The following is a 12,871-nucleotide window of genomic DNA, read 5'->3' on the forward strand; positions in this document are numbered from 1 at the left end:
AAATGAGTCAAAAATATTATTATTCCATTCACTAGACCCTTTGTAATCATGTCACACATCTCGTTAAAATACTTTCTTTACTCTTCATACTCATACACTTCGTCTCGTCTCATTAGTACGGTAAATTTGCTTTTCACACCATAAAATATCATGTCACAATATCATCACACCAAAAACATTCATTTTACAACTTTAAATAAAAGTATTTTAACTATGTTTATTTTTCTTTTTAACTTCAAACTTTAATATATATTAGTGAATTGTAAAGTAGGAGCAACGTTTTTTCAAGAGTATCAAACTATATTCTTTTTCGTATCCTTAATTATATATGAAAACGAAGAATATTAACTTTAATTTTTAATTCAAATATTAAACTATTTACTTAACAATTAGTTAAAAGTTTATGTAGTAATCAAATCATTCAAACATGTTATTATAAAAAAATTCAAATATATAACATATCTCAATTGATTATTTTTAAGATTATTGATTACTTGTTATTATTATACTATAATAATAATTATTATTATAATTATGATATTCTCTTCTCTCACTATGTTATTAATAATAATAATAATAATAATAATAATAATAATGAGTTAATAGTCATAATCATAATCATAGTAATGATAAAAACATATATCAAATTCAAGTAAAATAACATGATAATTCAGATATTTATGGAAAAAATTGGATGTTTTAATTTAATTATTTGATAAATCTTGTAAAATTAGAAAAATTGAGAGATCTTAACAAATTTTTAACTAACTATTTTTTGAATGAGCATTTTAACTTTTATTTTAATTGAATAATTAAGATTAGTAATATATATATATATATATATATATATATATATATATATATATGTTAATGCTTAATAAAATTCTCATTACATACATATGACTAATTTTCTTTTTAAATGATCTTGCCAAAAAATGGATTTTTTTTTATTGCAATTGACTTAAGCTGAATCTATAACTATATATAAAGGGGATTCCCTCTTTTGTGTCCACATTTCATAATTCCAACTTTACCCTTTATAATTTAATTATTTATTAAATTTTTAAAAATTAACGGTTACTTTTACAAGTTTTTATAAAATTATTTACTTATCTCCTTTTTCTTTTTTTCTCTACTATTCATCAACAGTTATTTTTCTCTTATTTTCTCCGTACATTTTATTTTTTATAAATATACTTTTATTTTGTTTATTAACTTAATAACATTACAATATCATCAATTATTAATATAATTCAAAAAATGCGTACACAGAGGCGCGATAACGCCTGTGTTTACACTAGTGTTAATAATGTGCTTATATGTTTAGAAGAAAGTTTGGCGAACATGTGACTAGTTTTAAAAATCTTATAGGAGTGCAAACTTTTATATGTTGTGTTTATAGAGTTATTTATGTTTTGAAGTTTGAATCAAAGATTTTTAGAGACTTTGATTAGAAAGTCATTATACTTTAGTTTGATATGGTCTCTTAAATGAACGAGTAATTTCTTGAAGTCCTGGAAGAAGATAATATCAGTGTTTACATTTTTATGATTATATAGTTCAAAATTTATGTGTTTTTTGTGAGAAAAATATTATCCTAATGAGTCGTCTAATTTGACTTTTATTCACAGATAATCATAGTTTAATGTTTTATTATATTTGTTTAATTTTTTTCATAATAAATATAATTTATCTATGATTAATGAAGAGGTATAATTTTTTATTATTATGAATATAATCCTTTTGATTTATGTTCATGTTTTTTTATTTTAATAAATTTTCATATAATACTAAAAATGAGTGTCTCCCTAAACATTTTTACCATACACAGAACGAGGACATTTTATATTGATATGAAAAAACGACAGAGTGAATCTAAAGCATTATACTATACTATTCTACACACAATAGATATCCCCATTTATTCCTCTTACATTATTCTATTTTAAACTTCCACCTAATTCGTATCAGTAAGAAAAGTGCACTAATGACATGGGTAAGAAATGTAATTTAAAACAAAAATGTGAATTTTTTTGTCTTTCTGATATACATTGAATTGAATTGTCTATCAATTATCCTTCTTTACCTTCATCGAGAAATCAGGATTCCTTCCTAATCCATAGGCCCACCTATTTCTAAAAGAGGATCTTCAATCATACTTCAATTGAAACGCAATAATAAACCCAAATTATTTCATTGATTGGTTTTAACTTGAAAGTTTACGTAGCCAATTGACTCTATACACAAAGAATGTTAAAAATATTTAATTAAAAAAAGTAAGAAAGTGGCTTAAATGTCTTTTTGGTACTCATTTTCGTAGTGTTTGTTGCGAATGGTACTAATCTTGACAGAATGTGTGTTTGTTGCGACTGGTACTAATCTTGACAGAATGTTTAGAATGGTTCTCATTTTTATCGAATGTTTGAAATGGTCCTCATTTTCGCAATTGATTTATTTGGTCCTTTTCTGGTCCTTTTCTGTAACGTTGTTTAAATCATTAATGGAGCATTATACATATGGCACAACCATATGTACAGTACACGTAATACCTTAATACAAACCGTGCCACCTGTACAATGCTCTGTTAATGATTTAAACGGCGTTACAGAAAAGCACCAAATAAAACACTAATTGCGAAAATGAGGACCATTTTAAACATTCGGTACAGATGAGGACCATTTTAAACATTCTGTCAAAATGAGTACCATTCGCAACAAACACTACAAAAATGAGTACCAAAAGGTATTTAAACCTAAAAAAGTGAAAATCTCTTTCATTAACTTGAAAATTGAACCAATTTGTATATTTTTTATTTATGTCATAAATTAAAATGAGAACACATATCCAGTTTTCTCTTATTTAACTAAGGTAATTACATACTAAATAATCAGGTCAAGACGTAATTGAGTTACTAAATCATTAAACTCACAAGTTATTAGAACCCACAAATAATGCGAACTCAGATAATTGAACCTCTTGATTCAAACCTATTTAAGGAAAAATTTACAAAATAGAATAATATATATAACATAAAATAAATAATTATGTTTTTATTAATTATTGCATTAATTGTTATTTGATGTATTTGGCTAACTTTTGAACGTATGAGTGTTTTCTACATACATAACTCTACTCGGTGTTACAATGACCAACACCAATATAAACAAAACGAGTACAAAAAAAAAAGAAAAAAGAGTACTTAAAGTTTGAAGTGTTACAATGTTTTTGAAATCTCTACTTAATATATTCCATTCGGTCCGTAAAACTTAAGAACATAAAAGTTAAAATTTTATTTTTAAAAATTGAAAAGTAATTAACTTTTGGAAACAATCATTGTCAAACCATGTGATGAAGCACGGCATTGCTAAAATTTTAAAAAGACAAAAAATAATTGAGGGTCGTTATAGATTATGAATAGAATAAAGAGAAGCAAAGCCTTACAAAAAATAATTAAAAAATTATGGTGGGGAATCCCGAATGCGAGAGCTACTCCAAAAAGACCGTGACCTTTAATTATTTATACCGGCAGTTTGAAAATAAAAATATATATACAAAAAGATGAAATGTAATAATTTTATTCCTTTTTTTTTAAAGTAGTATAATATTTAAATACTAATCTTTATGCATTATTAATATAAGTTTATAAGAATACCTTAAAAGAAAATTACTATAAGAATAAGCTTTTAAGATTTTCCTTTATTTTCATTAAACTTACTAGAATAACAAATAATATATTATAGTGACATATAAACTTAACATCTTTTAAACTTACTATAAAAAAAGTGTACCTCAAAAAATTTCTTTACTACCATCAAAGTTACTTTAAAGAGATGTTTCATGACATCTATAATATAACCTATGTAAGTTGTTTTATATAGTATTTTTATCGTGACATAATCAAACAACTTAAAGTATTTTTTGTCAAAAAAGTAATTCGTTTAAAAAAAATTAAATAATTTCAAGTTAATATTTTGAAATTTATATTAATATTTTGTTTTATTAATGGAAACATTTTTTTTATTCTAAGCATTGAATTTTTAGAAAAACAATTAATAATTTTCTTAAACGGCTTTAAAGAGCCACCCTTAAACATTTTCTACTAGAGATGTTTTAAAAGGTAATTCAATTTTAATTAAAAAATTAATAAATACAAATATAAATGAATTAATTTAAAGTTTCTTAAAGCATTTATAGTTTTTTACAATAATTTTTATCAAGGTGAATTGGATACACAAGTTTACCTATATCTATTTATTTAGATGATTTTTGTTACTAGATATAGTTTGTTTATGTTGTAATTTTTATCGAGTTTGACATGATTCCATATTTTTCTTTATTTTTGTTTGTTTACTTATGTTTTGGATCATGATAAATTTGCGAACTTTAAGTTAAGTCTCTGATAAACTTTTGTAGTATATTGAATCTTTAAAATTTCAAAATTTGTCAATAAAGTCTCGATGGTTAAATTTTTCTCTTGAGGTAACATTTAATTTGTGACTATATAATACATTGATGCAAACTACAGTAATAACATAATAACAATGATCTCTCTTAAAAATTTGTTATTGTATTTACCTAAAATTATTCATAAAGCTAATAAAAATTATAAATTTATGAAATTACGAAATATGAAATAAAAATATAGTTTTATGATTTTAAAAATTTATAATTTTATAAAATATAAAGTATAAAATTATAAAATGTTATAAATCGTAAAATTGAAAAAGTATAAAATTATAAATTATAAAACTAAAAATTATAAAATTATAAATTTAAAAAATTATATATTTTTATTTTATATTTCATAATTTTATAAATTAATATTCTTTACTAGTTTTAAGAATAATTTTAGGTAGATAGCGAATTTTTAAAAGATTCTTGTCAATAGAAAAAATTTGACGGTAATATCTTAATCAAAAAGATTTAAAATTTTAAATATTCAATAAACCACAAAAATTTAATATAGACTAAAATTTTCAATCTATCGGGCCTCCAAAATATAATTAAACTTTTCTATTTTTAATAAATTTTTATATGATAACAAATAATTAATTAAGATATTTTGGGTGTCAACAAGATTAAGGCGCCAAATTCATCAATGTTCATAATAATATTAAAATAATCATAAATTCTCTCTGAGATGTTACAGTAAATTAGTGATTTTTAATGAAAAGTCACAGTAACATATTAATGATTAAAATGAACAATAAATATATTGACGAGAGAATTTATCATATCATAAGTCGTAGACTCTATACACTGGACTAAAAAATTTAGTGAGACATATATGATTATATATATATATATATATATATATATATATATATATATGTCGCATTTGGTTGTGAAGAGGCACATGCAGTGGCCAAGCCATGGTCACAGCCTCGTAAGGCCGACCCTTACGACAGGCATAAATAAACACTGATGCCTGAAGACACCGTGTGAATTGCGCGTTTCTCTCTCATTGTTTTTTCAGAACAAATTCTACCACCATTTAATAATTTTTTTTTTCTCTCTCTTTCACCACCTCCAACAACTACATCAACACACAACCCAATTATGCTCCTTTGACAGATATCAGATCAGGCACAGCAGATCTTGGACCCGAATTACCATCCCTTCAGAAGGTTCGTTTTTTTAACCACAAATGTTCCCTCTTTATCTGCTAGGGACAGTGTCTGTGCTACAATCACCAGGTGTTTTTGTTTTGGTCAGGTTAGTGTTTTTGTTCCTTTGACCCCTCACACCATCGCCAGGTGTCTGCTGTTTATGTTTTGCAAAAGATTTTGAATTCCTAGCATATCCATTAAATCAGTATATATTCTTATCTGATGGATGCAGCATGAGCATGGGCTGCAAGCTCGAGATGAGATGTCGTATATAAATATTTTTTCTAAGAATTTATTCTTGTACTGCAAGTTTTACTTGGTGGGCATACATTGTTTATCTGAATTTTTGAATGGTTGGTTGGTTTTCTTCCACTGCGTAGGTCTATTTCAAGAGACAAATATTTCAAGAGACAAATATTCGTGGAGCTTTGAGGAGTTGCTTCTTATACTACAACTCTGGCCAACTCTCTAGCAATATTTTCACCAAGTGTTGAAGCTGTTGGTCCTTCCTTTTCTGGTTCACGGTTTTTTGTGGACAGGCTTCTATCTCTTGTTCTGCGTCTTCCCATCGATTATGGCTAACTTTTGAATCACTCTTGCTTCAATGTTACCGCTGATAACTGAGTCAGACAAGATGTGAGCGGCAATAGGATTATAGGAATCGTATCAAGTTTGAATAAAACTATAAAAAGGATTCAGAACAAGCTTTATCTTCTGTCATGGCCTTGTGCAGGTGTCTCTCCTTTTTTACTGGAAAGAAAGACAAAAACAAGGTAACAGATATGTACTTATATATATTGGGTGTGCTTCATTTGTATTTCAAAAACCATACTGGGTGTGTTCGATTGCTGTTTTCAAAAACTATTTTTTAAGTAACAAAAACAAAATATAGTGAACAGATACCCAGACGCAGCACCATTTTAACGACTTGGATCCTCGAGTTAGGACTACAAAACAGAAAAAGTGGTGAGAGTATATCGTATACCTTACCTGCTTTTTTTATTTCTTCAGAGTGCTGCTGAAGGGTCTTCAACGGGGGACCTTAAAGCTCAACTTGGCGAAATACAGCACCCGAAGATTTCATCAGAGCGTCGTGATTTGAAGCCGGCCACCCTTGATGTGACGGTACCCTTTGGTGTGCAGAAGAATTCAAGGGGAAATGTGAGGATTATGAACCATGAGAGTCCTGTGAAGACTGAAGTGGAGGAAGCTTATGAAGGAGAAGACGAGCATGAACAGTCTCCTTCCATCAAGAGGCAGCTCTCTGATTTTGATCTTCAAGTCCACCAAGCTGCTGCAAGCAAAGGAAGATGTGATCCATCAAATGAAGAGATAAAATTTGAAGACCAAGTTAACATTCAATTCGAAGACACAGAACATAAATACAGCATAAAGAGTGATGATATGATCCAAAGTGGACATGTCAGTGATCCCGGGATTGGAAAGACTGACTTTTGGGCTTCTCCGGAGCTCAAGAGATCTTGTTCTGACCTTGAAAGAAGGGATGTTCTTATGAAAACTTCTCATCTCTTTCCAACTTCCAAGTCACAGTCTTTTGAGGATTTACACGGATTATCAGCATATATTAATCTAGAAAGCCCGAGGTCTGCGATGACTCACTGCAGTGCTGATAAAGTGATGTTGAAAAGGCATTCCTCAAGTCAAGTTCTTCCTTCTAGAAGTAAAAGATTGTGGTGGAAGTTGTTCCTCTGGAGCCACAGGAATATACATAGATCAAAGTCAAGCAAATCGACACAGATACATCCTGCAATTGCTGCTTTGAGTAGTCAATGTGGGTACTCCTCCGACACCCTTGAACCAAAGCAAGGCAAGGCTTTGAGACACGAAGAATCACCCTCACCAACCTCATCTTTTGGGGAATATTTTCAGAAAAGCTGCGATGAACAAAACATTGTTAACCAAAGGTGGAGCAGATTTCAGAAAGACCATTTTGGATTTTGGCCACAAAACCAATGGGTGGCTTTCTCAACCGAATCATCCTCGCTTAGCAGAGTGGATGAGTGGGTGAAAGATCTCGAAATTCAGCAGCCACCTCCTGAGGATGATGACTTTGGTGATGACAGCATTGGAAGCATTGCATTCCCACCTTCTCCTGATGATGGTAGATCAATGGCAAGAAGCACATCTCAGTTGATTCGACATTCAGATGCCAATATTTCAAAAGAGATAATGCATGCCAATAGTCTGGTCCAGTCCCTGAACCCCGCCTCAACTGCTGCTCATATATCAGGCATTGGTATAAAGGCCATTCCCTCTCTTTCGCACTTCTTCAGTCTCCGCTCTGTCAATTTGTCAAGCAATCTTATAGGTATGCTTTTCTGAGACAAAAAAAGTTACCTTTAACATCATCAGTTAATCATAATGATAACACTAACTAATGTTGATTGGCTCTCCTTATTGTTGATTTGTTAGCTCACATCACTCCTGGATTTCTCCCAAAGGGTATTCATACACTGAATCTGTCAAGAAACAAAATCAGCACTATTGAGGGCCTCAGAGAATTAACCCGGTTGCGGATACTTGATTTAAGTTATAATCGCATCTCAAGAATTGGACAAGGTTAGTTTCTACATTGGCTGATGCTGAATGAAGGTTAATTTATTGGCCCTGTGCAGTATTTTCTATAATTTAGTTACCCACCGTGTTCTTATCAGGATTATCAAATTGTACCTTAGTCAAAGAGCTATATCTTGCTGGGAACAAGATAGGTGATGTTGAGGGGCTGCACAGGTTACTGAAGCTAACAGTTCTGGACTTGAGCTTTAACAAGATCGCAACCACAAAAGCATTAGGTCAGCTGGTGGCTAACTACAACTCACTTCAGGCTTTGAGTCTGCTAGGAAACCCAATTCAAAGCAACATCAGTGATGAGCAACTGCGCAAAGCAGTTAGTGGTCTTCTTCCAAAGCTTGTGTACCTGAACAAGCAATCTATAAAGACTCAAAGGGGACGAGAAATGTTCACTGATAGTGTTGCCAAAGCTGCACTTGGGAACAGCGGCCACAACTCCTACAGAAGAGTACTGAAGAAAGGTGGTGGCCAAGGAGGGTCAAGTTCCTCCGGTGTGCATAGAAGCAGTGCTAGTGTTTCCCACAAAAGCAGGCACAGGTCAAGGAGCCGAACTAAGCGTCATTAGTTCTATGTGCAATTTATCAGTCTGTTTCTAAGACTTCATGAAGTGGAGGAGTAATTTTCAAACTTGTTTTTACCAATATTTGCTTCATCCTGTGGAATAAACGTTGGTTGTGATTGTTGCTGTGTTTGTTTCAACCTGTTAGTTATCTTGGGTGTTTGATGAAGACTTGGATGTAGAACAGTGTTCATCGTTTAGCTGGTTTCCCGATATACTTAAAAGTGGAATAATGAAGCATGAAAATTTGTGGATTTTCATGTTGAAGAAGTTTTTCTGCAGCCTTTTTTTCTTGGCAATGTCACACTACGTTTAAACGTTTTAAGTTGATTTGAACTTCCCTCACTCATCGTCATTAGTAGTTATCAATGTTGGATGTCAAAAATTTTGGAACTGGAATTGAGAATGTTCCATGAAACACTACATAATCTAGTTGTCTGCATAAACTGTTATATAAGGTAGTCCTGCTAAAGATGATAGCTTGTAAACAGGCTACTAACAGCCACAAAAAGGAAGAGAAGGGGAAGCATAGACTACATAATAAAAGAAATTTTAATACAAAATAGAGATATTCGATCTTAAAAATATACATATAAAAACAGAAGAAAAAGAAGACAAGGTAGCAGTTATTTTGTTGACCAATGTAGACGACCGATAGAATAGCAACAAATTTAGAATTTATATTATTTTATACTAGTGTAAACACAGGCGCTATCGCGCCTGTGTGTACGCATTTTTTGAATTATATTAAGAATTGATGATATTGTAATGTTATTAATTTAATAAACAAAATAAAAGTATATTTATAAAAAATAAAATAAAAGGTACGAAGAAAATAAGAGAAAAATAATTATTGATGAATAGTAAGAGAAAAAAAGAAAAAAGAGATAAGTAAATAATTTTATAAAAACTTATAAAAATAACCGTTAATTTTTAAAAATTTAATAAATAATTAAATTATAAAGGGTAAAGTTGGAATTATGAAATGTGGACACAAAAGAGGGAATCCCCTTTATATATAGTTATAGATAATATTTTGTAATTAAATACTTTTTAAAAATGAATTTTTATGGTTTTAAGTAACCTATTGTTAGGTGTGGTTAAGCAGACCTTAAGTATTAGTTAATAACATAATATATATTTTATATCTTTAGCCTTGTGAAAAAAGTTCAGTACAACTTTTGAATTATTTTCAATTCAACTCTTAAATTTTTAAATTTTTATATTTAAATGTATCGAGTCTGGTTTTATTTATCAGTCATCATTTTTTTTCCATCTTATGATTTCCTTAAATAAATTTTACTTTCTGAATCTTCTCTAGAAATGGTCGAAATCGATCACAACTTTCTAATCCAACATTCAACATTAGAGTATTAGATATGCTTGCGTGCTCAACATTTCCGTAGTAGTTTCAAAAAGCGTTTCTTTCATTAATAGACTATTTCACCCACCCATTAAATTAATCATTTTCCAGGCACTATTTATGATCTTTAGATTACTTTTAAATAATTGCCTACCTGTGCAACACCAGTGGCTGTTTTTGGTACACAATGTCACGTATGCAATAGTAAACAACTTCCGAAGCAACATCATTGTTTAGTTATTTGATTTGTTACTAATGAAACACTACTACTTTTACATCATTCACCTGTAGTGTGCTATAGTTTTTGTTTCCACGAGTAGGAACAATTTGGGGGAGGCTGGGACACAGACACCAATTTGCTTCAAGCAGAAGCAAAAGATAGAGAAAAAATAATGCAAAAGTATCCATTTTAAGAGGAATGTCAGCACAATACATCTCGTGGTTCTAACATTTAGATGAGATAGAGTCTTGAAAGAAGAAGTCAAACCTAACAATTTTCAATCAATAACAGACGAAAACTATTTATTTTTTAATAATTAACGAAGAATTACAGTACAAAAACTATGGAACCTCGATGCCCAGATAAAAAGTTGAAACTTTGGAACCCTGTTTACCCAGATAATCCTTGCAATTCCTCCTTGGAGTCCAAGAGGACCCTTGAAGCCAATAACCAGCAAAGATTAAATTGTCAAAAACACTCTAATCATTTTCAATTCCATTATCAAAAAAGTCATTTGATTTCTGTTTAAGATAAGAGCACCCTTAAATTGAAGAGTTCAGAATTCCGATCAGTCTTTCTTTTCTTGACTTCCAACCCCATTTCATTCTCCTCACTCTGCACAAAGTTCTCTTCCTGGGAAGAAGCACAACGCAATTAACTCAAAAAAATCATGTCAAATGCTGCTCTTCCACCCCGGGATCATGTTCCATTTGGTCGATCTGAGCATACTTATAAAGCTTCTCATTAAACACTACCTGGGGGTCCTTCTCAATCAAAACCCCATTCTCATCATAGGCATCCTTCAAGAACACAGTCCAATTCATCTCAGTCCCGGCCAAGTAAAACGCTCGAGGCTGTTTCCGCAGCATCTGATAGGTATGCTTCGTCAAACTAAACTCCTCCTTGAACTCCACAAGCTCATGAATGGATGCTCTCTTCTCCAAAGTCAAGCTCAAGAACTCATGAATCAACCCAACCCTATACTTCTCCGCTTCCAACGTCCACAAATCAAACCTATGCCCATCCGAATAGGGAGACACCAAGGGAAGCGAGTTCAGCAAATTAAGCTTCCTATTATCGTCCAATTCCAAATCCAAATCCTTCCCATACTTCACCGGAAACCTAAACTTCCGCTTAGCCGAATCCTCGTCAACGACGAACTCCCTCTCAAGAGCACTCACGGCGAGAAGCGGGTCCCACTTCACCAACTCCAGCACCCTCTTGCCGTCGCTGTCAACCGCTATTTTGAAAAAGTCAGGGTATTTGGCGACCCTGTCGCGGAAATCGTCGGGGATGCCGAAGAGGGTTCTTCGGTGGTGGATTTTGCTAAGGGGGATGCGGTTGCGGGCGGACATCATGAGGAGTTTGCGAACCTTCTCGACGCGGTTCAGTTCCATTGCGTCCATGAGGGAGTTCTCCTCAGCGAGAAGGTCCTCCATGAGATCGGTGAAGCCGAGCCAGGACTTGCCGTCGGTGTGACGGTAGGTTTGAAAGAGAAGGGGGTGGTGCTGGAGGAAGCGGGAGACCTTGCGGCCGCGCGGGAATCCGAGTTCGCGGTGGAGCTTGCCGGCATCATCGAGGCGGAGGACGTGCTCCGGCTGGGCGGAGAGGAAATGCTTGGAGCGCGTGACGAAGCGTAGGAGAGCGTCGCGGTGGAGAATGCGCTCGAGAGAGGGGATACGGTTGGGCTGGGTCTGGACAGGAGTGGTTCGAGGACTGGGCTTGGGATTACGTTTTTTCTTGAACTTTTTGGGGGTTTTGGTGACAAGGAAGGAGGTGGAGAATGGGGCTGTGGAGGAGAAAGAGTTAGGGTTTAGGGTTTTGGAGGATTTGACGGTGGAGACGAAGTAGGAGAAGCGCCAAGCCATTTAATGAGACCAGAATCATTGATCATCGACGCTTTTATACGTGTGGATAGCAATCAACGGTGATTAGATGATCAAAAAAGTATGCGATTTAACACAAAAAAATAGATGATCAAAAAGTATGTGATTTAAAAAAACATATATTAAAAAAGATTAATTTCCGACCTGCCGGATTCGAACCAGCGACCTAAGGATCTCTGTCAAGAACTACAGTCCTCCGCTCTACCAACTGAGCTAAGGTCGGACATAAATGTTAAAATGAAGAATACTTAAATGAACCAAAATTATCTGATTTAAGAAAAATAATCACAAAAAAAAATGTATTTCCGACCTGCCGGATTCGAACCAGCGACCTAAGGATATCTGTTACCAACTACAGTCCTCCGCTCTACCAACTGAGTTAAGGTCGGACATGTGCATCATGATTACGAGTAACTATATAATATAATGACATTAAAAAACTGAAAAACACTTCATTTCCGACCTGCCGGATTCGAACCAGCGACCTAAGGATGTCCATTACCAACTACAGACCTCCGCTCTACCAACTGAGTTAAGGTCGGACAGGAAGATATCTTTCACAAAAGGTTTTAGTATTCATAAATAAATTAATTTGGTGTCAATGCATTTTTTCTGTGTATCATCATAATCCTTGTTGTATAT

General features: G+C 32.5%; 2 protein-coding genes and 3 non-coding genes across 6 annotated transcripts; 1 reads left to right on the plus strand and 4 right to left on the minus strand.

The window, feature by feature from the left end:
* The first annotated feature begins 5,343 nt into the window (after nt 1-5,343).
* LOC114163148 (Outer arm dynein light chain 1 protein) lies at nt 5,344-9,030 on the plus strand. Of its 2 annotated transcripts, none has more exons than XM_028047274.2 (5): nt 5,344-5,627; nt 5,990-6,382; nt 6,621-7,938; nt 8,043-8,189; nt 8,285-9,030. In XM_028047274.2, the coding sequence occupies exons 2-5, from the start codon at nt 6,329-6,331 to the stop codon at nt 8,764-8,766; spliced, it is 2,001 nt and encodes a 666-aa protein (XP_027903075.1). In that variant the 5' UTR covers nt 5,344-5,627; nt 5,990-6,328; the 3' UTR covers nt 8,767-9,030. The 2 variants fall into 2 exon arrangements, with proteins under 2 accessions (XP_027903075.1, XP_027903074.1); XM_028047273.2 differs by having other exon boundaries at nt 5,349-5,715.
* Nucleotides 9,031-10,513: 1,483 nt separating this feature from the next.
* LOC114196151 (Ubiquitin carboxyl-terminal hydrolase family protein) lies at nt 10,514-12,226 on the minus strand. The gene has a single exon (XM_028086702.2). It carries the CDS (start codon nt 12,209-12,211, stop codon nt 11,012-11,014), a length of 1,200 nt encoding a protein of 399 aa, XP_027942503.1. The 5' UTR covers nt 12,212-12,226; the 3' UTR covers nt 10,514-11,011.
* A 141-nt stretch (nt 12,227-12,367) lies between these two features.
* Nucleotides 12,368-12,452, minus strand: TRNAY-GUA (transfer RNA tyrosine (anticodon GUA)). The gene is given in 2 exon segments: nt 12,368-12,403; nt 12,416-12,452. It is a non-coding gene; the product is annotated as a tRNA-Tyr (tRNA).
* Nucleotides 12,453-12,533: 81 nt separating this feature from the next.
* On the minus strand, nt 12,534-12,618 carry TRNAY-GUA (transfer RNA tyrosine (anticodon GUA)). Its single transcript is given in 2 exon segments — nt 12,534-12,569; nt 12,582-12,618. It is a non-coding gene; the product is annotated as a tRNA-Tyr (tRNA).
* A 68-nt stretch (nt 12,619-12,686) lies between these two features.
* On the minus strand, nt 12,687-12,771 carry TRNAY-GUA (transfer RNA tyrosine (anticodon GUA)). The gene is given in 2 exon segments: nt 12,687-12,722; nt 12,735-12,771. It is a non-coding gene; the product is annotated as a tRNA-Tyr (tRNA).
* Between the last annotated feature and the right edge of the window lie 100 nt (nt 12,772-12,871).

The sequence above is a fragment of the Vigna unguiculata genome, chromosome 9 (genome assembly GCF_037176805.1).
Source record: "Vigna unguiculata cultivar grain cowpea cultivar isolate G323 ecotype 2 chromosome 9, ASM3717680v1, whole genome shotgun sequence".
NCBI lineage: Eukaryota > Viridiplantae > Streptophyta > Magnoliopsida > Fabales > Fabaceae > Vigna > Vigna unguiculata.

Bases quoted from the DNA above. Each gene is read 5' to 3' on its own strand.
- LOC114163148 (XM_028047274.2), top strand. From the start codon at position 6,329: ATGGCCTTGTGCAGGTGTCTCTCCTTTTTTACTGGAAAGAAAGACAAA. The intron at 7,939-8,042 runs GTATGCTTTTCT...TTGATTTGTTAG, and splicing joins TTTGTCAAGCAATCTTATAG to CTCACATCACTCCTGGATTT. The intron at 8,190-8,284 runs GTTAGTTTCTAC...TGTTCTTATCAG, and splicing joins CATCTCAAGAATTGGACAAG to GATTATCAAATTGTACCTTA.
- LOC114196151 (XM_028086702.2), bottom strand. From the start codon at position 12,211: ATGGCTTGGCGCTTCTCCTACTTCGTCTCCACCGTCAAATCCTCCAAA.